Source organism: Dendrobates tinctorius, unplaced genomic scaffold (genome assembly GCF_039654945.1).
Source record: "Dendrobates tinctorius isolate UK_male_01 unplaced genomic scaffold, ASM3965494v1 ptg000010l, whole genome shotgun sequence".
Classification (NCBI taxonomy): Eukaryota; Metazoa; Chordata; class Amphibia; order Anura; family Dendrobatidae; genus Dendrobates; species Dendrobates tinctorius.
In genome coordinates this window covers 10760101-10783196 of record NW_027361678.1, presented here as the reverse complement: position 1 = coordinate 10783196, position 23096 = coordinate 10760101, and the positions used below count along the sequence as shown (strand labels likewise).

Below are 23096 nucleotides of genomic sequence, written 5' to 3'. Positions count from 1 at the left end.
GGACATAATCCTACTAATCAGCCATTATCAGAAATTATACTCATTTTTAGATCACTGGGCGCAAATCCGGACATCTGGTCACTATTTGTAGAACTGAAATTTATGTAAATGAATGGGGAAGCGGAGGGGACAGAGGCCAGAGACAATGAGAACTAGGTCAGCAGAGAAAACGAGCCATGATTAGCTGGAGTCACATGGACGCATCAGTAAGCAGGTGGCCTGCAGGCTCCCCCAAGTATATACCTATATGTCCACAGTAACCATTCCCTCCCCCAAGTAAAATAAGAGCAGTCACAATTACCTCTGGCATCATTCCAGCACTTACTCTCCCAGTGACCACTTCACACTCTTCTCCTTCGGATAAACCTTACATCCAGAAGAAATGAGAACTGAAGGTGATCTCTTGAGAGAGTGAAATGGCCACTGATTGTTATGCCATGTGAGCCCTGCAGCCAATGTCAAGTGAGCCCCGGGAGAGCCAGTGCAGACACTGCTGGAACAGTGCCAGCACTGGTAGTGAATATAGCCAATATATTTTTTACTTTTGGGTACAAGTGTTTGAGAAAAGGTTGTCCTTAAAAGTCGCCCATAATGTGTACAAATCCATTAACAAAACAGAAACTTTTTTGGTTGGAAAAGAGAAAAAAGAAGGTAAACATTGTGGCTGCATAAATCCGCACACTAATACTTTGTTGTAGTCCCCTGTGCATTTCTGAAATTTAGTCTTTTTGTGTCGGAGTCCATCGGCATGGTACATCTAGAATTGACAATCTTGCCCACTCCTCCTTGCAGTAGCTCCACATCTCCTGTGTAAAGTGCCCTGTCTACGTCACCATAGGTTGACTCTTGTTCAGAGGTCTGAGCTCCTCCATTTCAGTAATTACATTGTCTTCTGGCAAAGCCATTCTTTGGGTGATTTGGAAGTTGCTCAGGATCGCTAAGTTGAAAGATGAAATTCCTCATCTTCAGCTTGTGAGAAGAGGCTGGAAGGTTTGGATGGAAAATTGACTGATATTTATTCTGTCCTTTTCTTTCTTGACTACAGCCCCAATTGTGGCTGCCTAGAAACTGCCCCAGAGGTCAATGCCTCACTGTGGAGATGGTGATATTAAGCTGATGCTCAGTGTCGGCTTTACACCTTATTAAGCGATGGACAAAAAGTTCCAGTTTGGTCTCATCAGACATAACATTTCTCACTAAGGTTTAGATGCTTGATGATGGTTTTTGCAAAACTTAACCTGCTTGAATACTGTTATTTGCTAGAAAAGGCTTCCATCTTCTCACCCTACCCCACAGGCTAGATATACGAAAAATACAGAAAATTGTTGTCACATGAAAGACACAACCAGGACTTGGCAGAAATTACCCTCTCCTGACATATGACATACCGATACAGATTTAGATGGACACTCAGATGTAAGTGCTCAGCAAAGAGGACAGGATGAGTGTGAACTGATCCAAATTGTTCTGGTCCCCAAAATGCTACCAATAAAAACTTAAACTCAACCCACAAAAAACAAGTCACCACTCAGGTCTGTCATCGGAAATATAGGGGGCTCCCATGTTACTGGCAGCACAAAGGCTCTGAAAAAGTGACGTGGCTAAAACCATAAGAAATCCAGTGAAATCTGCACTCCCAAATCCAAATGTCCTCCTCCATTCTGAGCCCCACAATGTGCCTAAATTGCAGTTAGTGTCCAAATGTTGGGAATTACTGTAGTGATGAGAGCCCACTTAGTTTATGAGTACGTGGTGCCAAAAGCATGAGCTGAGCAGACTGTACTGGACACTACAATGCCAGTTTTGCAATTTTTATTCAGCAACATTCATGGTGTTCAATCCTTAGGAGTTTTCCAGAAACAAAATTGTCACTATCACCCCTCCCTCATGGGTGAATTCCACAAGGGTTGTAATTTCCACAACGGGTCACTTGAGTGGGTTTCTAGTGTTCTGGCACTTTGCAGACTCCATTTCTAGATCCTCTAACAGTTTTAGGAAAAGTTGTTCTCCAACCATCAAATACTGTTCCTTCCCTCCCAGGCCCTGCTATATGGCCAAAAAGTACAGGTGGGTTACTGTCACATTCAATATAAAATGTGAAACAAATTAAGGGGGTCTTTTTTACTTATTTCTTCCTGTAAAAATGAAAAATCCGGGAATAAACCAATATTTTTGTGATAAAAATGTATTTTTTCCTCAATAGTATAAATTCTACAAGGCACGTGTTGTCAATATGCTCAGTGTACCCCTAGATGAATTCACTGAGGGCTACAGTTTGTAAAATGGGTCACTTATGGATGGGGGGTCTACTTTCTGGCACCTCGGGGGCTTTGCCAATATGGTGCTTCTTCCATTCTGAGCTTTGTACTGTACCTCAAAAAGCAGTTTTCACTCACACATGGGGTATATATAGATACACTGAGGAGAAATTGCACAACAAATTCAACAATTCATTTTCTCTTAATAGCCATTTTGAAAATTAAAAACTTGGGGATAAAAATTTTTTTAGTGGAAAAAAAATTTGTAATTTTCCATTAACTTAGTCCATTATTATACTTTCAACTGAGGGTTAAAATGCTCACTACACCCCTAGATAAATTCCTTAAGAGGTATAGTTTTGAAAATGGGGTCATTTGTGGGGGTTTTCTGCTGATTTAGCATCTCAGAGGCTTTTTGAATGTGACATGGTGTCTGAAATCTATTGCAGTGAAAATGGCGCTCCAAAATTCAAGTCGCGATTCTTCCTTTCCGCGTACCCAAACAATTGTTTGCAACCACATAAAGGGTATCGTCATACTCAGGAGAAATTGCATAACAGATTGTGATGCCCAGCTTAACAGGCTTTTCTTTTGTGAAAATTAAAAATTTGGGACTAAAGCATCATTTTTGCGGAAAAAATGTCATTTTTCATTTTCACGCTCCGATGTTATACAACTACGTGAATCACTTGTGGGTTCACAATGTTCACTACACCCCTAGATTAATTCTTTGATGGGTGTAGTTTACAAAAATGGCATATAGTGTATACTCAGAAGAAATTGCACAACAAATTGTGTGGACCGTTCCCTCTTTCTACTCTTAGGAAAAAAAACTTGGAACTAAAGCGACATTTTTGTGGAAAAAATGCAATTTTTCATTTTCACGTTCTAATGTTATCAAGTTATGTGAAGAACCAGTGGGTTCTAGATGCTCACAATAGACATACATGAATTCCTTGAGTTGTCTGGTTTCCAAAATGGGATCACTTGTTTGGGGTTTCTGCTGTTTTGACATATCAGAGGCTCCTCAAATGCAACATGCCATCTGCAATTTATTGCAGCAATAATAGCACTCCCAAAATTCAAATGCCACACCTTCTCTTCCAAGTGCCCAAACAGTAGTTTAACAATTGCACCGCAAATTCTATGGGCCACTTTCTCCTCTGACTCTTGTGAAAATATAAAGTTTGGGGTTAAAACAACATTTTTGTCGGAAACAAATATTTTTTTCATTTTCACATCCCGATATTGTAAAATTCTGTGACATACCAATGGGTTCAAGATGGTCACCAGACATCTTGTTGAATTCTTTAAGGGGTGTAGTTTCCAAAATGGTGTCGTTATGGGAGGTTTGTGATGTTTTGGTATCTCTGGAGCTCGAAAAATTCGACATGGTGTGCGCAATCTATTCCAGCCAAAATTGCTCTTGAAAATTCAAATAGCACTCCTTTCCTTCTCAGCCCTGCTGTGGGCCTAAACAGTAGTTTTCCCCAACATAAAGGGTATCATCGTACTCAGGAGATATTGCACAACAAATTTTATGGGCCATATTCTCTTGTTACTGTTGAGAAAGTAAAAAATTGGGGGCTAAAGCAAGATTTTTGTGGAAAATAACTAGTGTTACTTTTTTTGTTTATACTTTGTTTTAATTCCTGTGAAGCACCAGAAGGGTTAAACTTCCTAAATGTGGTTTTGAATACCTTGAAAAATGCAGCTTTTAAAAATGGGGTCACTTTTGAGCATTTTTTTGACATACAGGCCCCTAAAAGATACTTTCAATATGAAGTAGTCCCTAATTAAATAGGTTTTGTAAATTTTGTTGGAAAACTGAAATACTGCTGCTAAACTTTTAACTCTTCTGCATTTCTAGCAAAAAAAAAAATGTTTAAAAAATTATGTTGATGTAAAGTAGACATGTGTAAAGTATGATGTGAAGATCTGAGGTTGTGGGTTGTAATGATCACCTAGGCAGGATAACAATGCAACTTTTATTCCATACATCCATGGTTTTACAACAAATCCAAGTAGATGGCCAAAATACAATGTCCGCACTCCACAAGATCCCCTCCCCGGGGGGCAATAGTCCCACTGCCCTCGTACCAGGCAATACGGCCACCCAGCTTTTGGTTGGCCCACAGATTTAGTATCTCTTGCCAGTGTAGTCTGTAGTCACAGTCCAGGCTCCTCCAGATGACCAATAACAAATTCGATGTCCATGTATCCAGGACCAACGATCCTTAAGAAAGCTTTTGAAATCCAGACAACAAATCCTCAACCGTAGCAGGGGGATTCGGCACAGCTGGTAACCGATCTTCCAAACTCCATTGGTCATTCATCCACCTAAGCAGGGATCCTCTCCCTTCAAGGCTACTCCAACTGCCTGACTAAACATGTGGCGTCTTTTTCTCCTTTCCCTTAAACGTTTGCTTTTAGCTCAAAGAAAGAAGCATATTCCATAAGCCCATCATGTGGGACTGGATGTGAGACCCCCATGTAGTGACTGCTCCCCTAGGTCTACAATCTCCATCCACACAATGGAACTGGGGCTGGAAGCACAATGGCTTGAGAAACAGATGAGATTAATAGAATAATTATTTTACATTTACCTTTGGCAAAATACTGTCTGGCCTTATGTATACCTAAGATCCAGTCTGCACGCCTTCGTCTGCTTGCTGTCACTGAATGGAAACATTGATTCCCGAGGATGAACTGTCGAGCAAGCAAATCATTCATAAAACACAATATCGATGCAACCGGTGCTGCATGCTGGAAAAGTCTGCATCCCAGAGAGTTGTGGAATCCACTCTACGGGCATTCGTCCAATAGTCTTTATTCCGTGGCCAGTTCCTCAGAAGTTACATATTTTCATTGGTTTCATTATTTTAAGGGCAAATAAATTCAAAGTTTGAAAATTGCGAATTTTTCAAAGAGGTAATCAAATTTTAATATTTTTCATAAACGCAAATTATATGGACTTAAATTTACCATTAATATGCGTCATGAAAAAAAACAAACACAGTCTAGGATAAGTTGAAGCTCCAGAGTTATTACCACATAAAGTGACTCTGGTCAGATTTGAAAAATTTGGCTTGGTTAGGAAAGTAAAAACAGGCTTTGGCAGTATGGGGTTAATGTTGCTGTCAGTCTCTAGGCAGTCTCTTCACAGCGTCCATGGTAGATCTAAATGTTCTTGTACAATCCCTGTGGAAATGTTCTTGCACTTTCTCCTGACTGACAACTTTCCACAATGAGATCCTTAGCTGTGTTGTCAGCTGTTTGCAGTCTAGAAAAATTCTCCTAGAGCAACACTTTTTCTGGGGTTAATCAAAATCTCTGTAACGGCGGCCGAACGCTGACTACTATGTAACATGGAGGAAAGGTGATCAGCTGATTCTGAACACAACCACAGCCTAAATTATAAGAGGGTGTGCACACTTAACAAAACTACAATAATGTGGTTGCAGATTTTTATTTTCCCCTCAAAATGATTCCAGTTTGTTTCGCTCAGGATTTGTACAAATTATGGGCAACATTAAAGATGAAAAAGGTTCTGAAATGATTCTTTTTGGTAGGATTATTTACATGACAAAAATCTAGGAATGACCAAGGATATACAGACTTTTTACATTTACGTGTGGCCTGGGACCTACTGTGTAATTAATACCATAATCTATATATATTAAAATAAAGTCTGGAAGCTGGATGCAACAAATGTGGATTAGGAGATGATGGGGATTGTCCTCCGCCCAGATTAGAGGTGACAGCTGCTGGTTATAAAGCTCCAGGGTTATAAGCCCCCAGCAGCTCATATCAGGAATGAAAAATATGACAATGTGGAGAACCTGCCTCCCCCAGCGGATGTTACCACAACCCCCTTACATACTACTTCCCCCAGCGAACAGTACATGCTGAACCTCTCACATGCTGCTCCCTCAAGCAGATATTCCATTTGATCCATAATGAGGAGGAAAAAAAACGACAAGTGACACAGAAGAAAATAAAGATATTAACATTTTTTGGTGTGTAGTAGAACATTATGGACGAGGCCTGGACTGGAGGATAGAGAAGTATTCACCCTGGTGCATCACGGGGTACAGGCCGCAGCATGGACTTGTCCTACTTCTTGGGCCTTTCTAGGATGTTGAGGAACTTTCCACGGGTCATTTCTCTGGCTGAAGAGAGAAGCAGAAGATGAAAAAGAGATGGAGGCAGGAGAGTGGAGTCATTAGAAGCCTACACATGCGTACATAAGGGGGTCCTAGGCAACATGGGACAAGTGCTGCCCCTACATGCACTGCAAAAGCCAGCATAACAGGGAGTAGTCACAGTCCAGACCCAGACGCGTGCCAGGAGGTTTAGTGATGCTGAGCGCGCTTTTAATTTGCAAGACGTCAAAGAGGGAGATAATTTATACCAACATCTGTTCATTCACAGGGCTGCTTCCCAAATCCCATCAGACAGGGGGGGCTGGGGCGTGCGCTCCAAGTATCACTGCAGTCACTGGCAAGGGGATAATGGCAACAGGGCCAATCCAAATCCACCGCAAGCAGAGAAAGCAACACAACATACAGAGATGGACACATGCACAACACAAAGAACCAGTCACAAGTGAGCATACACCAGGTCATGCAATGGTTTCCCTTATTCTTAGTACATTGTAAATTTAGATTGAAGACAGCAAAACCACAAAAAGACACACATGAAAACAAGTAGAGCCAGGTGTGACACATTCTTGTTGTGTCCCTCCTCAGATTCCTCACTGTGCTCCCATTTATTCTAATGACAGCTTTACCCACCATGTCATTCTCTCTGGAGCCTCATCAGGTCATCACCTGGAATGGCTCAACTGTCCTGAAGGCGATAGGCACTTGTTGGCTACTTTGCCTTCACTCCTACTCCAAAATCTCACATTTTGACTCCTCAGAACACACTATAGATTTCTACTGCTCTGCTGTTCGGTCCTTGTGTTTTTCTGTCCGTACAAATCTCTTTTTCAGGAGCAGCAGCTTCTTGTTTGTGGTTCTCAGGAGCAACTTCTTGGTTGTGGTCCTCGGGAACAGGTTCATTGTGAGAAGTGGCCTTTATGGTCAAATTTCTGAATTCTCCTCTGAATGACTAATGATGAGATGTTCCTGTTACGTGATGGACGTGTTATATATGAGGGCTGTTATAAGAGGTACTGTGACTCTGCTTTTTCTGAGACTTGTAACTGCCGAACGTATCCTCTACAGCAGAGGTCATTTTCAGTCTCACGTTCCTGGTGCAGACCTCATAAGAGCCAATTTCAGCACAGCGATTGCTGGTTTTCATGACTTTACTTCAGAATACTTTCTAGGTTCTAGCAATTTTACAAATTACCTAACCTTCAGGTCTTACAGTAATGAGGGACTATCATTTCTTAGTTGATTAGACCCTGCCATATTCCAGATTTGAAAACTTGTGGAAAATGTGCTATGCTATAAGAAGCTACGCAAACATTGCCCCTATAAAACACACCTGAAGGGCACAAACATTTCTGACGGCTGACATGATCTGTTTATTGGGGATCTGTTCTCCGGCGGTGCTGCGGGGGGTCTCTGCCGACATTTTGTGAATGGCAAGAGTCCCTCGCAGTTCCGTAGTTTCCTGTGCTGTGGACTCCGGGATCAAATAATTCCTTACTAAAGACCATTAAAATGTAAATTTTAAATCCACTATTTAAGAGGAATACAAAGATTAAAAATAGAATGGTCAGTATGTTTATCAGACACATTTGTGTGTAGATAATAGAGTATCATACCCTAATCAATATGTATCCTGCAGTCTACAAGTAGCTCAGTGCAGCCACAGATCTACACTATCCTGCGCTACTGGTATTCACTCAACATCCACATATTTGACTCTTGCTAGTAAAAGACCACACTAAGCCTCCCCAACATGTTTCACCAGACTGACTAGTGTCTTCAGGGGATTAACGCTTTTGTTTACCCACAATTTTGGAAAGGTGCCAACTTTTTTTGGCCCATTTTTTGGGGGTTTGGTGCTTTGTGTGAAATTATCTCCAATTTGCCCTTTTTTCCTCCATTTTGACATTGTTCCAATACACACAGAGGAAATAAACGTGTAATTGCAATAATTATCTAGACCAATTTCAAGGGTGCCAACACTCATCTATGACTAAATTACATACACACATAGTATATATGCATAAAACTGGTAAAACACACCAGTATATACTGTACGTATATACCCAGTAATAACACCCCAGTATATTTGTACACACCTTGTAATATACACACCTCAGTATATTTGTACTTACCCAGTAGTACACACACACACACACACACACTCTCCCCAGTATATATGTATACACCATGTAATACAAACTCCCCAGTATATATGAATACACCCTGTAATACACACACCCCCCCCCAGTAAAAGTTGTATATACTATGGTAGATCGACTCACTCGGCTGTACACTGACGTAGACACAGGAACACTGCGGCTTGGTTTATTTAGATGGGGCACAAACCAAGGTGAGGCACAACGTAAACACGGCCCTCTGGGCAAAATGAAATGGTAGCAGTAGACACAGTCCTTGTATCAGAGGGGATCATCCCGCTCAAGGTTAGCAAGACCCACAGATCAGGTTTAAGCAAAAACACAAACACTTCTCTAGAGTGTTCCTCTCCAGACACTGAACCCTGCTGCCTTTGGAGGCCAGCTACTTAAGCCCCAGATCACACCCTGGGGTGGAGATAAGGTGGACATTCTCCCACCCGCTCTTATTATAGTGTAACACCTCACAGCACTTAGTGTGCTGGAGGAAAAACTTTGTTTTTTATATCACTGACGCCATTAAGTGTAGTCAAACATATCTCCCCTCCAGGACTTTACCAGTGACTTTGTCACAACACCCTGTAATATACACCCCAGTACATATGTATTGTGACAGATTGGCTCACTCAGCTGCTCTCAGTAAGCATAAGAACGCTGCTTGAGTTAATCTTCTCTTGGTTTATTAAAATATGACAAACCAGTGCAGGATTTTACAAAATAAACATGGCCTTTCTGGCATAATGGCAAAACAAAAAAAGATAACGTAGCACACTCCATATGCCTGCAAGATTCCACCGCTACACCATAAACTTCAGCTCCCACTGGAGCTACCGCCTGGTGACTTCCTTGTCTTCAAAACCACAACAGAGAAAAAAAAAAAAAAAAAAAAAAAAAAAGAACAGTAGCTGAACATTTAACTTAACCAGTGGCACCATTGATGAGGAGGTATGGTGAGTGTTTGACAGGCCCATCTCTTACAGCCAATTACAAAAAACACAACTCCGTCATGGCCGATTAACCCTTCAGTATAGAATCGTAGCGTTGGAAGGGACCTCCTGGGCCATCTGGTCCAACCCCCTGCTCAAAGCAGGATTCGCTAAATCATCCCAGACATGCTGGAGAGAAACTTCTGGGTATCACATCACGCAACCTTTGAGACACATATCTCCCCTCACATAGACATACAGCGCCAGTGACCCTGTCACCAACCCCCCGTTTCTGCACAAAGCTGGAGGTTTTGGCACCTTCAGACACCAGATAATTTGTGAGAGCATCTGTATTACCGTGTAACTTCCCGGGTCTATGCTCTACGTGGAAAGTAAAGCCCTGCAGGCCCAGGGGCATTCTTACCCTTCTTTTCCCTTAACCATCTCAGAGGTAGATGGTCTGAGACCAGTTTAAACCTACGGCATAGAAGGTAATACTTCAGCGTATCCATGGCCCATTTTATTTATAAACACCCTTTCTAGACAAGGGCATCATTTTTCTCACAGGAAGAGAGTTTTCGGCTCAGATACAGGATGGGATGTTCCTCCCCATTTATTTTTTGAGACAGCATGGCTCCCAACCCAAATTCTGAGGCATCTGTCTGGACAACAAATTCTTTGCTGAAGTCCGCTGCGACCAGGACCGGATGTTTACACAGAGCCTGCTTCAGCTTCTGTCCGTCTCAGCAGTCCATTTGGCCATTATCAATTTGTTGCCTTTAACCCCTTAAGCCCCAAGGGTGGTCTGCACGTTAATGACCGGGCCATTTTTTACAAATCTGACCACTGTCCCTTTATGAGGTCATAACTTTGGAACGCTTCAACGGATCTAGGTGATTCTGAGAATGTTTTCTCGTGACATATTGTACTTCATGTTAGTGGTAAAATTTCATTCATATAACTTGCGTTTAATTGTGAAAAAAACAGAAATATGGAAAAAAAAAATTAAAAAATATTGCAATTTTCAAACTTTGAATTTTTATGCCCTTAAAATAGAGAAATATGTGACACAAAGTAATTACTAAATAACATTTCCCACATGTCTACTTTACATCAGCACAATTTTGGGAACAAAATTTTTTTTTATTAGAAAGTTATAAGGGTTAAAAGTTGACCAGCGATTTATCATTTTTACAACAAAATTTACAAAACCATTTTTTTAGGGACCACCTCACATTCAAAGTCAGTTTGAGAGGTCTATATGGCAGAAAATACCCAAAAGTGACACCATTCTAAAAACTGCACCCCTCAAGCTACTCAAAACTACATTCAAGAAGATCATTAACCCTTCAGGTGTTTCACAGGAGCAGAAGCAACGTGGAAGGAAAAAATGAACATTTAACTTTTTAGTCACAAAAATGATCTTTTAGCAACATTTTTTTTTTATTTTCCCAAGGGTAACAGGAGAAATTGGACCCCAAAAGTTGTTGTCCAATTTGTCCTGAGTACGTCGATACCCCATATGTGGGGAGGAACCACTGTTTTAGCGCATGGCAGGGCTCAGAAGGGAAGGAGCGCCGTTTGACTTTTTACACCTAAAATTGGCTGAAATTGAGATCGGATGCCATGTTCCGTTTGCAGAGTCTATGATGTGCCTAAACAGTGGAAACCCCCAAGTGACCCCATTTTGGAAACTAGACCCCCTAAGGAACTCATCTAGATGTGTGGTGAGCACTTTGATCCCCCAAGGGCTTCATAGAAGTTTATAACGCCCGGGCATAAAAATAAAAAATCATATTTTTTCCACAAACATGATCGTTTAGTCCCCAATTTGTTATTTTCCCAAGGGTATCAGGACAAATTGGACAACAACTTTTGGGGTCCAATTTCTCCTGAGTGCGCTGATACCCCATATGTGGGAGAAACACTGTTTGGGCACACGGCAGGGCTCGAAAGGGAAGTAATGACGTTTTGGAATGCAGACTTTGATGGAATGGTCTGCGGGCGTCATGTTCCGTTTGCAGAGCCCCTGATGTACCTAAACAGTGGAAACCCCCCACAAGTGACCCCATTTTGGAAACTAGACCCCCTAAGGAACTTATCTAGATGTGTGGTGAGCACTTTGAACCCCCAAGTGTTTCGCTAAAGCTTATAATGCCCGGGCGTGAAAATATAAAATCCTATTTTGTTTCCACATAAATTATTTTTAGTCCCCAATTTTTAATTTTCCCCAAGAGTAACAGGAGAAATTGGACCCCCAAAGACGTTGTCCAATTTGACCTGAGTACGCTGGTACCCCACATGTGGGAAAAAACTGTTTAGGCACAGGTCGGGGCTCGAAAGGGAAGTAGTGACGTTTTGGAATGCAGACTTTGATGGGTCTGCTGGCGTCATGTTCCGTTTGCAGAGCCCCTGATGTGCCTAAACAGGAAAAAAACCACGAGACATCATTTTGTATACTAGACCCCCAAAGAACAAATCTAGATGTGCCCGCAACTACACTAATGTAAATTAGTAGTGCATGGAGGTGTGGTACAATTTGAAGAAATCCATCATACACAGGCCAGGTTTTTCGGGGCAGTTGTCGCACTGGTAAATGGTGTCCTTGTGTATTCCCTTTTTGTAACACACTCGGCACCTTTTTTGCGGCTTACCTTTTCTACCAGTTGGTGGGACCACCCCCGGAAAATGCTGACCTGGTACGATACGAGCACCTTCAGTTCCGGAAGTACTAGGACCCAATCCTTCCTGAGCGCCAAACATCAGGGCCTTAACCACTACCTCCTGGAAATGAAGGTATGACGTATCGGTGGGGTGTGCACATTGTGACAGCAGGAATGCGTTGAGCATTGCCATTTGTACGATGTGCATGGCCAGCTTTTTTTTACCACGCCCTTGCCTTTCTGAGAGCATTGTACTGTTGGAGGTATTGATCAGAGAGATCAACGCCCCCCCATGCTTTTGTTGTACCCCACTACACAGGTCGGTTTTCTGACCTGTGTGATGGTACCCCGTACAGTGCAGAGGGTGCTGCCATCACCGTATATGGTGGTCAAGAGATGGACATCCCTCTTGTCCTTGTACTTGACCACCAGCAGGTGGTCGCTACTTTGGGCTCTGCTCTCACCTTTTCTGAGCATCTGCCCAAGTAGCATCTTCAGAAGGCCTCTCTGATTTTTGCGGACAGTACCGCAGGCTGCGGTACCTCACGCAGAGAGGGATTTGTAGTGTGGGATGCTGGTATAAAAGTTATCAGTGTAGAGGTGATAACCTTTATCCAGCAGTGGGTGAATCAAATCCCACACAATTTTACCACTCACTCACAGGACAGGGGGACACTCAGGGGGTTCAATCTTGGTGTCCTTTCCTTCGTAGACTCTAAACCTGTGAGTGTACCCTGAGGTACTCACAAAGTTTGTAGAGTTTGATTCTGTACCTGGCCCTCTTACTGGGCAGGTATTGACGGAATCCGAGCCTTCCCTTGAAATGGACCAAGGACTCATCCACGCTGATGTTCCTTTGGGGCACGTACACTTCAGCAAACTTTTTGTTGAAGTGTTCGATGACCGGCCAAACTTTGAACAGACTGTCAAAGTTTGGGTCATCTCGTGCGGGACACAGTGCATTATCGGTATAATGGTATAATGCAGAAACTTGTGGATGGCCTCAAAACGCGTCCGGACCATGACCATTCAGAACACTGGAGTGTTGTATAAAATATCAACACTCCAATATTGCCGAATTTCCGGCTTCTTCAGTATCCCCATGTGGAGGACCAGGCCCCAAAACTGCATCATTTCAACTGCGTCCACAGGAGACCAGTTGGAATATGTTGAAATCGGGTTTTCCGCCAAAAATTGACGAGCGTACAAATTAGTTTGCTCCACCATGAGGTTAACAAAATCCTCAGAGAAAAAGACTTTGAAAAAGTCTATTTCTGTGAGGCCGGTGGTGTCAAACTTGATTCCTGATTCTGCCACAAAATCAGGAATCAGTGGCTCGTAATTTTCGGGGGGGCCGAAGTCCACACAGGGTCTACTGAATCAGCTTCGGGCATGGTGGGCGCTGCCTCATCTTCTGTCCTGGAGCGTCTGCGTGGTGGTTCCGCAGGACCCGAGGAAGAAGATGAGGAGGGGGAAGAGGATGAAGAATCCGCAAAATAAAGAAAAGTCGGATCGTCATCCTCGCTATCAGTGTCGGAGGCAAGGTAAGAATATGCCTCCTCCATTGAAAAGCGCTGTTGGGACGAACGCGATGGGCAGGACATTTTTTGTGAAAGTGGTGCTTGGGTGTACTTTCTTTACAACTATGTGTATGTGTGGGGGGCTAGTGATTGGTGCACACTATCCTGTAAAGAAAAAGCTAAAAGAAAAAAGGAAATGGGGAGAAAAATACCTGTGAAAAGAAAAGTCTAAAATAGCAGGCCCTAGCTCTGATAAGTGAACGGTGTCATTTATCAAAGTTCAGTGGCGGCTGCTGGGTGTGCGTACAGGTGTGGTGCAAGGGGGGGGTGAAAAAAAGGAAATCAGCAGGCACAAGCTCTGATAAGTGAACTATGTCACTTATCACAGTTTGGTGGCTGTGGGATGCGAATAAGGAGTTGACGCTAAGGGGGCTGCTAAATGTGCGCACAGAGGCGGCGCAAAGGGGGATGGAGGGGGTAAAAAGTGGGGGAAGGGGGGATAGAGAGATTGGACAGGGATCAGCACTTACACTTGTAGTTAGATGAAAAATACTCCAAAAGAACATCCTTATTTCATTTTAATTAAATACCTTAATAGTGCCTCATGAAGTCAAATACAATGGAGACGATTCTCAATATCATGAGAAAAAGGATGACATAGAATCCAAATCCAATGCAAGCATATATGAATTTATCAAAAAGGAAGACACATCAGAGATACAGGATATTACAGAAATCCACTAAAATGGGTAATCACATAAGGCCCGATGCTAGAAAAAACAAGTGGGCAGCCTGTGATGGGTATGGATGTCCAAAACCAATACCACAGAAAATAAAATAAAAATTGTGAACAGAAGTACAACATTGACTATATCTTATGCCATTTCATAACCATTGTACCAAACAAAAGGTATATGGTAGGATATATTTTTCTTCAAGGGTCACTAATGTAGGGCTTCACTTGGGCAATATTATGTCATATGTAATGCCCAGATAAATAATACTGGTGATACCAATAATTGCTGCACTGGATGTAAACCAGCTAGTACATCCTAACGCTGAGTCTATATAAAACTTAGCTATATACCATATCAATAAGAAATGCTGTAACGTATAACAAAAGAAAAACTGTGGGAAAGGTCTAAATGTGCTTAAATAAGCTGGATAAACGTACCCATCATGTCCTGGTGTGTGGCAGGCGCCGACTCGTGTACCCCTACGCGCGTTTCGCGGTATACAAGACCGCTTCCTCGGGGGGGCGTGGCTATTATTGTGAAACATCCCAGTTAAATGACTGGCTAGGAGCAGTCATCAGATTGCTGTGAGCCCATCAGTGGAGTGAACCTCACACATGCGCACATAGTGCCTGTGACGCTGCTTAACAATCAGCTGGCGTCATCCAAATGCGGCCAGCACCTGACTGCTGCCTAGGTAACCACCAGGACGAGCAGTCACAGTAAACAGACGCCACGTGAGGGCGGCCGGCGCTAGACCGCCACGCAGGCAGCGTCTGCCCTGTGTGTTATGTGCGTGTATAATGTATAGCGCATGTGACCTCAATCATAACAGGGTCACAGCACAGCAGATGACCTAACCCGAATAAATAAGAAAAGGGGAGGGAAGGGAGGAAGGAAGGAAAAATGAGAAGGAAAGGGTAGGTGAAAGGGAAAGGAAAATGTAAAGAAGTGAGAGGAGATGTTATATTAATTATGTGTATGCTGCATATGGATGGTGTCCACTCTAGGCAAAACAAAACGGCACATATAACAATACAACCAGTGAATATATACACATCCATCAGAGCAAAAAAGATGCAATACGAGGCAAATCAGGAGCAAATAAGATGTCACCATAACACGTATCCTTCCATTCGCACCAAGTCCTCTATTTTTATATTTTCTGCAGATGATGTGCCGAAACATAATCATATGCGGTTGTAAGTTCAGTGATAATTTTGCCACGTAGATCACCATATCGCGTGCTGATTGCATCGTAGTCAAAACTCTCAACTCGGGGCATCAAAGGAAGAATTGTATTATCTATAGCCAGACAAATGACAAATAAAAATGAGTGCAAAAGATCCAAAAAAAGCACTCATGACATAAAAACAACATGTAATGAATAAAAAGAAGGGAGAGAAAGAGAGATACCTATCTAGGGTTGGCAGGCAGAAATAATTTTATAGGTCACAAAAATGGCGCAAAACTAAGTGATTCATTTAACCCTTGTGGTGTCATAGTCCCAAGGACCATGATCCATCTGCATTCCTTCTGTGCAAGAAGGCGTTTGATGTCACCGCCTCTGATACCACTTTTCACGTGTTGAATGCCTCTCACTAAAAAAGATTTAGGGTCACTATTATGCACTAGTTTGTAATGTTTGGGTATAGTTTTGAGCTGTGTCAAGTCAGTTGTTGTTTTTGACGCCAGGATGTCACGGACATGTTCGCGAACGCGTAGTTTGAATTGGCGACTCGTGAGACCTACATACACCTTCGGGCACCCACACGTAGCATAGTAGATGACCTGAGCAGTGTTACAAGTTATATGTTGTCTAATTGAATAAGTTCTTGTTCCATCTGCAGATTGAAAAGACGATGTCCGTACGACATTTTTGCATGCGACACAGTTACCGCAAGGATAACATCCCAAAGGGGGGCCACGAGAGTCAAAAGAATTTTTGATGTGCGGGACATAATGTGAACGTACCAACATGTCCCCTAAATTGGGGCTTCTGCGGTATGTCATGAGCGGATGCTCAGAGATTATATTCGTCAATGAGACCTCAGTCTTTAAAATATTCCAATGTTTGGTAAGTATGTCCTTCATTTGGTTCCATCCCCCATTAAAGGTTGAAATAAATCTGACACTACCCTGCTCTTGTTTTTTCTTGCTAATATTTGGTTGTAGAAGGGCCAACCGATTTGTTTTTCTTGCTCTGTCAAAGCCCTTCTTGACACAGCGTCGACTGTAACCCCGTTTAAGGAAACGATCTCTAAGTTCCCCAGCTTGGTCCAAAAATGTTTCCTCTGAAGAGCAGATGCGCCTAATGCGCAAAAATTGACCAACCGGGATGGCCCTGATGGTTGCCAATGGGTGGCAGGATCCAGCATGGAGAAGTGAGTTCACTGAGGTGGGTTTCCTGTACACATCAGTCTGCAAGTTGGACGCTGTGTCCACCCGAATCTTAATGTCCAGGAAATCCACCTCAGAATTACTGCAAGTATAAGTCAATTTGATGTTATAGCCGTTATTATTTAGACTCTCCATGAATTCTTGAAGATCTCGTTTTAAACCCTGCCACACCATGAGCAAATCATCAATATAGCGCAGCCAGCACTGCACATGTTCAACGGCCTGCCCCCCCTCCCCCGCAAAAACCTCCCGCTCCCAGTATCCCAGGAAGAGGCCAGCGAAAGAGGGGGCACAGGCCGCGCCCATGGCAGTGCCGCACTGCTGCAGGTAGAAGACGTCTCTAAAAACGAAAAAATTGTGTGTAAGGACGTATTCGAGTAACTCCAGGACTAGATCACATATGGGGCCATCCCAGCTACTGCTTCTCAAAAAGAACCGACAAGCATCTATGCCATCTTGATGGCGAATGCATGTGTATAGCGACTCAATGTCGGCAGTAACAAGGAACATATCTGATTCCAAGGACATCCCATCGATCCGTGCCAGGACGTCCGTCGTGTCTCTGACATAGGAAGGAAGTGCCTCAACAAGTGGTTTTAGGTAGTGATCTATAAACTGACATACAGGTTCACATAACCCTCCTATGCCCGACACGATAGGACGTCCCGGCGGATCGAGGGGGTCCTTGTGGATCTTGGGCACAAAATATATAGTAGGGATCCTTGGGAATTTAGTCAAAAGGCCCTCAAAAGTTTGCTTGGGGATAATGCCCTGTTCAAGGGCCCTAAAGAGAATCTCCTCCAAGGTATCCGAGAAAGGTTTCAAGGGGCTACGATCTAATTTACAATACGTCACTCTATCTCGAAGTTGTTTGTTGGCCTCCTTTTCATACATTTCCTGAGGCCAAACCACTATGTTCCCTCCCTTGATATGTTCCTTGTTACTGCCGACATTGAGTCGCTATACATATGCATTCGCCATCAAGATGGCATAGATGCTTGTCGGTTCTTTTTGAGAAGCAGTAGCTGGGATGGCCCCATATGCGATCTAGTCCTGGAGTTACTCGAATACGTCCTTACACACAATTTTTTCGTTTTTAGAGACGTCTTCTACCTGCAGCAGTGCGGCACTGCCATGGGCGCGGCCTGTGCCCCCTCTTTCGCTGGCCTCTTCCTGGGATACTGGGAGCGGGAGGTTTTTGTGGGGGAGGCGGGGCAGGCCGTTGAACATGTGCAGTGCTGGCTGCGCTATATTGATGATTTGCTCATGGTGTGGCAGGGTTCAAAACGAGATCTTCAAGAATTCATGGAGAGTCTAAATAATAACGGCTATAACATCAAGTTGACTTATACTTGCAGTAATTCTGAGGTGGATTTCCTGGACATTAAGATTCGGGTGGACACAGCGTCCAACTTGCAGACTGATGTGTACAGGAAACCCACCTCAGTGAACTCACTTCTCCATGCTGGATCCTGCCACCCATGGGCAACCATCAGGGCCATCCTGGTTGGTCAATTTTTGCGCATTAGGCGCATCTGCACTTCAGAGGAAACATTTTTGGACCAAGCTGGGGAACTTAGAGATCGTTTCCTTAAACGGGGTTACAGTCGAAGCTGTGTCAAGAAGGGCTTTGACAGAGCAAAACAAACAAATCGGTTGGCCCTTCTACAACCAAATATTAGCAAGAAAAAACAAGAGCAGGGTAATGTCAGATTTATTTCAACCTTTAATGGGGGATGGAACCAAATGAAGGACATACTTACCAAACATTGGAATATTTTAAAGACGGAGGTCTCATTGACGAATATAATCTCTGAGCATCCGCTCATGACATACCGCAGAAGCCCCAATTTAGGGGACATGTTGGTACGTTCACATTATGTCCCGCACATCAAAAATTCCCCTTTGGGATGTTATCCTTGCGGTAACTGTGTCGCATGCAAAAATGTCGTACGGACATCGTCTTTTCAATCTGCAGATGGAACAAGAACTTATTCAATTAGACAACATATAACTTGTAACACTGCTCAGGTCATCTACTATGCTACGTGTGGGTGCCCGAAGGTGTATGTAGGTCTCACGAGTCGCCAATCCAAACTACGCGTTCGCGAACATGTCCGTGACATCCTAGCGTCAAAAACAACAACTGACTTGACACAGCTCAAAACGATACCCAAACATTACAAACTAGTGCATAATAGTGACCCTAAATCTTTTTTAGCGAGAGGCATTCAACACGTGAAAAGTGGTATCAGAGGCGGTGACATCAAATGCCTTCTTGCACAGAAGGAATGCAGATGGATCATGGTCCTTGGGACTATGACACCACAAGGGTTAAATGAATCACATAGTTTTGCGCCATTTTTGTGACCTATAAAATTATTTCTGTCTGCCAACCCTAGATAGGTATCTCTCTCTCTCTCCCTTTTTATTCATTACATGTTTTTATGTCATGAGTGCTTTTTTGGATCTTTTGCACTCATTTTTATTTGTCATTTGTCTGGCTATAGATAATACAATTCTTCCTTTGATGCCCCGAGTTGAGAGTTTTGACTACGATGCAATCAGCACGCGATATGGTGATCTACGTGGCAAAATTATCACTGAACTTACAACCGCATATGATTATGTTTCGGCACATCATCTGCAGAAAATATAAAAATAGAGGACTTGGTGCGAATGGAAGGATACGTGTTATGGTGACATCTTATTTGCTCCTGATTTGCCTCGTATTGCATCTTTTTTGCTCTGACGGATGTGTATATATTCACTGGTTGTATTGTTATATGTGCCATTTTGTTTTGCCTAGAGTGGACACCATCCATATGCAGCATACGCATAGTTAATATAACATCTGCTCTCACTTCTTTACATTTTCCTTTCCCTCTCACCTACCCTTTCCTTCTCATTTTTCCTTCCTTCCTTCCCTCCCCTTTTCTTATTTATTCGGGTTAGGTCATCTGCTGTGCTGTGACCCTGTTATGATTGAGGTCACATGCGCTATACATTATACACGCACATAACACACAGGGCAGACGCTACCTGCGTGGCGGTCTAGCGCCGGCCGCCCTCACGTGGCGTCTGTTTACTGTGACTGCTCGTCCTGGTGGTTACCTAGGCAGCAGTCAGGTGCTGGCCGCATTTGGATGACGCCAGCTGATTGTTAAGCAGCGTCACAGGCACTATGTGCGCATGTGTGAGGTTCACTCCACTGATAGGCTCACAGCAATCAGATGACTGCCCCTAGCCAGTCATTTAACTGGGATGTTTCACAATAATAGCCACGCCCCCCCGAGGAAGCGGTCTTGTATACCGCGAAACGCGCGTAGGGGTACACGAGTCGGCGCCTGCCACACATCAGGACATGATGGGAACGCTTATCCAGCTTATTTAAGCACATTTAGACCTTTCCCACAGTTTTTCTTTTGTTATACGTTACAGCATTTCTTATTGATATGGTATATAGCTAAGTTTTATATAGACTCAGCGTTAGGATGTACTAGCTGGTTTACATCCAGTGCAGCAATTATTGGTATCACCAGTATTATTTATCTGGGCATTACATATGACATAATATTGCCCAAGTGAAGCCCTACATTGGTGACCCTTGAAGAAAAATATATCCTACCATATACCTTTTGTTTGGTACAATGACTATATCTTATGCCATTTCATAACCAATGTTGTACTTCTGTTCACAATTTTTATTTTATTTTCTGTGGTATTGGTTTTGGACATCCATACCCATCACAGGCTGCCCACTTGTTTTTTCTAGCATCGGGCCTTATGGGATTACCCATTTTAGTGGATTTCTGTAATATCCTGTATCTCTGATATGCGTCTTCCTTTTTGATAAATAAATTCATATATGCTTGCAATGGATTTGGATTCTATGTCCTCCTTTTTCTCACTTGTAGTTAGGTGGCGCAAAGGGGGGTGAAAAAAAAAAGGAAATCAGCAGGCACAAGCTATGATAAGTGAACTATGTCACTTATCACAGTTTGACGGCTGTGGGATGCGAATACGGAGTGGCGCAAAGGGGGCTGCTAAATGTGTGCACAGAGGCGGCGCAAAGGGGGATTGAGGGGGTAAAAAGAGGGGGAAGGGTGGGGATGAAGAAAGATCGGACAGGGATTAGCACTTACACTTGTAGTCAGGTGGCGCAAAGACGGGGTGAAAAAAAAAAGGAAATCAGCAAGCACAAGCTATGATAAGTGAACTATGTCAACTTATCAAAGTTTGGCGGCTGTAGGATGCGAATACGGAGCTGGCGCAAAGGGGGCTTAGGGAAAAAAAAGCAAGCACGAGTGTTGATTGGTGAACTGCGTCACCAATCAACGCTCGGCGGCTGCTAAATGTGCGCACGGAGGTGGCGCAAAGGGGGGGTGGAGGGGGGTAAAAAGAGGGGGCTGAAGCTAGATTGGGCAGGGATCCGGGGGAACAGGCAATACTTACAGTTGTAGGGTTTTCTTTCTTCTTTCTTTAGCAGGTATTGTGATGCTACAAGCTGCTGTGGCACCACAATACCCAGCACACCAGGAGATCCAGAAGTATGACCGCACTCTGGGGAATCCTCAGCTAGTGTGAGGACCCCCTACAGAGCTGTCATACAGGTCACAGGCAGGTCAGGGGCAGGTCACAGAGCGGTCACATCGCTGCTGTAACCTGCCATTGGTGGGATCGATTGATAATATCGATCCGACCAATCCCTGCACTGCCTGGTGACCATGGCAACCGCCTAGGATCGGAGCTCACAGCTCCGATTCAAAGGCAGGTCATGCCCAGGTCATCAAGAGGGCACAGAGCGGTCACAGAGTGACAGCTGCTGTGCCCTGTGGTTGGCGCAATCGCCGATCTAATCGATCGCGCCAACCAGCTCCTGCAGGCCCTACTGGGCCTGTATCAGGTCCCTGCCTAGGATCGGTGCTAATACAGCACCGATCCGGACTGATACCGGCAGGGCAGAGCGGCGCTATAGCGCCGCTCTGCCCTGCGATTGGCGTGATCGATGCGATCGGCGATCACGCCAATCCGGGGGGGGGGGGGGGTGTTGCCAGGCACCGGATCCAGTACATCGGTACTCGATCCCAGCCTGGCACATCATTGTTTCAGCCGCGCCAATTGGCTGAAACAATGAGAAGCGCTGTGATTGGCTGTTTCGATTTCAACAGCCAATCACAGCGATCGGAAGGAAGGGAGGGCGGCGACAGACCCCTGGATGCCGAGGCCATCTACCATAAGGTAGGATGGCGTCGGAATTTTAATGCGACCATCGCGACTGAAGTCACGATGTCGCATTAAATGCCATGACGTACTATCCCGTCCCTGGGAATTAAGTCCCAGGGCACATGGACGGGATAGTACGTCTCATGGCAGAAAGGGGTTAAAGAGATCTGTCAGTAGTGCGGCAACTATGGCGAATATGTGATAAACTGCAGGTAATATCACACAATTCCAAGAAACGTCCTCCACTGCTTCCTGGAAAGTGGTTGTGGCCACTTCTGAATTGCCTCGACCTTGTTTATCTATGGCTTGATTTCTCATGAGTAAGACTGTTTAGTTGAAACGCATAGATCGTTCCTACTGGTGTGCTCGGTGTTTGCTATGCACATATTTTTTTAAAGCACTTCTATATTTTCAAGTTGTCCAATAAAATTTTGTTAAGCGATAGCTGCCTTTGTCCTGAGCTGGATCACAGTTTTTTTTTTCCCCCTTCTCCTATTTGATGTGGATGCTCACCACAATCCGTGCTGGGCGTTGGCAGGCTGGGGGATTTAACTACAGACCGGTAAGCTGACTACACTTTTTTTTTTCTTCTCTTCTTTGGCAGATGACTACCCCATTCAGGGAAGACCATAATGTCATCAAGGTAGGCTGTGGCATACTTATGTGGAGCTAGGATCTCAGCCATAGCCCTCTGGAAGGTAGCTGGGGCCCCCTGCAGTCTGAACACCATTCTGGTGTATTGAAAACAAATATCAGGTGTCGAGAATGCAGTCTTCGCCTTGGCACTCTGGGACACGGGGATCTGCCAGTAGCCCTTCATCAGGTTGAGGGTTGTAATGTACCTCACGGAACAAAGTCTCTCAATGAGTTCATGAACGTGGGGCATCGGATACGTGTCAAAACCGGACACCTCATTTAGCCTGCGGTAGTCATTAAAGAACCGCCACTCACTGCTGGGCTTCGGTACGAGGACTTGACCATTTTTTGACTCCTCTATCACATCGAGGTCTAGCATTCTTCTTCACCTTGTTTGTTACAACCTCACGGTAT

At 43.8% G+C, this 23096-nt stretch overlaps 1 protein-coding gene across 1 annotated transcript in view; it reads right to left on the bottom strand.

The window, feature by feature from the left end:
* Nucleotides 1-5711: 5711 nt before the first annotated feature.
* The window catches only part of LIN52 (lin-52 DREAM MuvB core complex component), a 61580-nt gene continuing 44195 nt past the window's right edge, over nucleotides 5712-23096 (bottom strand). Inside the window, exon 6 of the mRNA XM_073586784.1 lies at nucleotides 5712-6430. Coding sequence (XP_073442885.1) covers nucleotides 6375-6430 — 56 coding nt within the window. The 3' untranslated portion in view covers nucleotides 5712-6374. The remainder of the gene's footprint in view (nucleotides 6431-23096) is intronic.